The sequence below is a fragment of the Austrofundulus limnaeus genome, unplaced genomic scaffold, assembly GCF_001266775.1.
Source record: "Austrofundulus limnaeus strain Quisiro unplaced genomic scaffold, Austrofundulus_limnaeus-1.0 Scaffold247, whole genome shotgun sequence".
Lineage (NCBI taxonomy): Eukaryota > Metazoa > Chordata > Actinopteri > Cyprinodontiformes > Rivulidae > Austrofundulus > Austrofundulus limnaeus.
In genome coordinates this window covers 95,066-96,660 of record NW_013952649.1, presented here as the reverse complement: position 1 = coordinate 96,660, position 1,595 = coordinate 95,066, and the positions used below count along the sequence as shown (strand labels likewise).

Here is a 1,595-nt window from a genome sequence, read left to right as displayed (position 1 = left end):
GTGTTGGGACATTCTTTTGAACAGTAGCTGCTTTGTTTCCCCGATGTATAACTGGTCGTAGTCCTCCTGGCACTTAACAGCAGAGAAGAACCCGTCCAGAAGACCTATACAATTTTTTTCTTTTTGATTTTTACCTGGATTACTGAGATGCATCAGGACGTTTATCAAATAAAGTTTAATGTTACAAGTGACTGTGGATCCCTTTAACTAATCTGGTTCTACTAAAGCGAGCTCAGTAAACTGAGCGATATTGCATTACATTTACTAAACTCTGTTATATGGAACCAGTTGACATTAAATACTTCATTTTTTAGAGTGCATAAACAACTCCTTTCTTAGAGTGTTTCTCTTACAATCAGGGCTTTTCATGCACAGTTCCTGCTGTCCTTTGACTCAGATTCTTGTATATACAGTTAAATTTAAATTTATAGTGTGCAACGAGATGTTACAGTTATAAAGTAAAGAAGTAAAGGTATAATTTCTGTTTTGAAGGTAACAAAATAAAAGTAAAAGTTATGATTTAAAAAAATACATGGTAAAATTATAAATTGTAAAAAAAAACCTACTTAAGTACTATAACAAAATAAATATACTTAGTTACCATAAACCTCTGCTTCCAGTGTCATTCCATTGTGCAAAAGCAATTTTACAAATAAGTTCAATAAGATGTAGGAGAAAGTTTTGGCAGGATGTGAGGCTTGTAGAGGTCAGTTCGGGCAGGAYGGTGAGAAGAGGTGAGGAGGTCCTCACAGGCAGAAATCAAAGGTCAGGTCAGACTTGGCCATCTTCTCTCTGTACACTGCATCAAACTTTTCATTCATGGACACTGTAAAGATATCCTTCCACAGACCCACTCGACCTGCGGGGAAAAGAAGAACAGTTGGGGTTCGCACTGAAAGATCCACTGACCTGTGGGCGTTTTTGAGAATGATTTAATTTAATGTTCCAGCTGCAAACTGCAGCTCAGCTTTGACAATAACTCACACCTGTATAACCTGTATAGTAAAGTGCCTGTGACATCATTTTTTGTAATAAAATGAATGCGTTTTAGGAAAAATAACATAAACAATTTATTGCAAAATAAATTCACACTGCTGAGATGAACAGTTGTTGAGATATTTGCATGTTCAGTAACAGGAAGTGATGTCACGGGAACGTCTGCGTGTGAACAGAGCTTTGCTGCAACGGTTAACAACTTGGACTGCAGAGAAGAATCTGATGTTTTTAAGATTATTTTGAGTTTCTATCAGAGAGATGAAGAGTCGGAGTTTAAATAATACTGATTCAATGAACAAAGAACAGAGAGTTTTCTTTCTTAGAGTTTCTTTGATGTCACTTCCTGTTTCACTTTATTTGAGCCAAGTTTAAAAAAATATGCCAGTTATGTGACAAAACAAGTAAAATCGTGTATTATGTCAAGTTTCTTAAATATAAATATGTTTTATTTGACTTTTTATATTTGAAGGATTGGCATGTCACAGCAACTTTTAGACTGTGGTCGGCTCTATAAGATCAACAATAACAAGCCAGAAATCAGATTTCAACTCACTGAGTGAATAAACATATACTGTACACACACACACACACACACACAC

At 35.6% G+C, this 1,595-nt stretch overlaps 1 protein-coding gene across 1 annotated transcript in view; it reads right to left on the bottom strand.

Moving 5' to 3' along the window:
- Positions 1 to 136: 136 nt before the first annotated feature.
- Positions 137 to 1,595, bottom strand: part of sult4a1 (sulfotransferase family 4A, member 1) — a 26,243-nt gene continuing 24,784 nt past the window's right edge. The window contains exon 7 of the mRNA XM_014020288.1: positions 137 to 859. Coding sequence (XP_013875742.1) covers positions 747 to 859 — 113 coding nt within the window. The 3' untranslated portion in view covers positions 137 to 746. The remainder of the gene's footprint in view (positions 860 to 1,595) is intronic.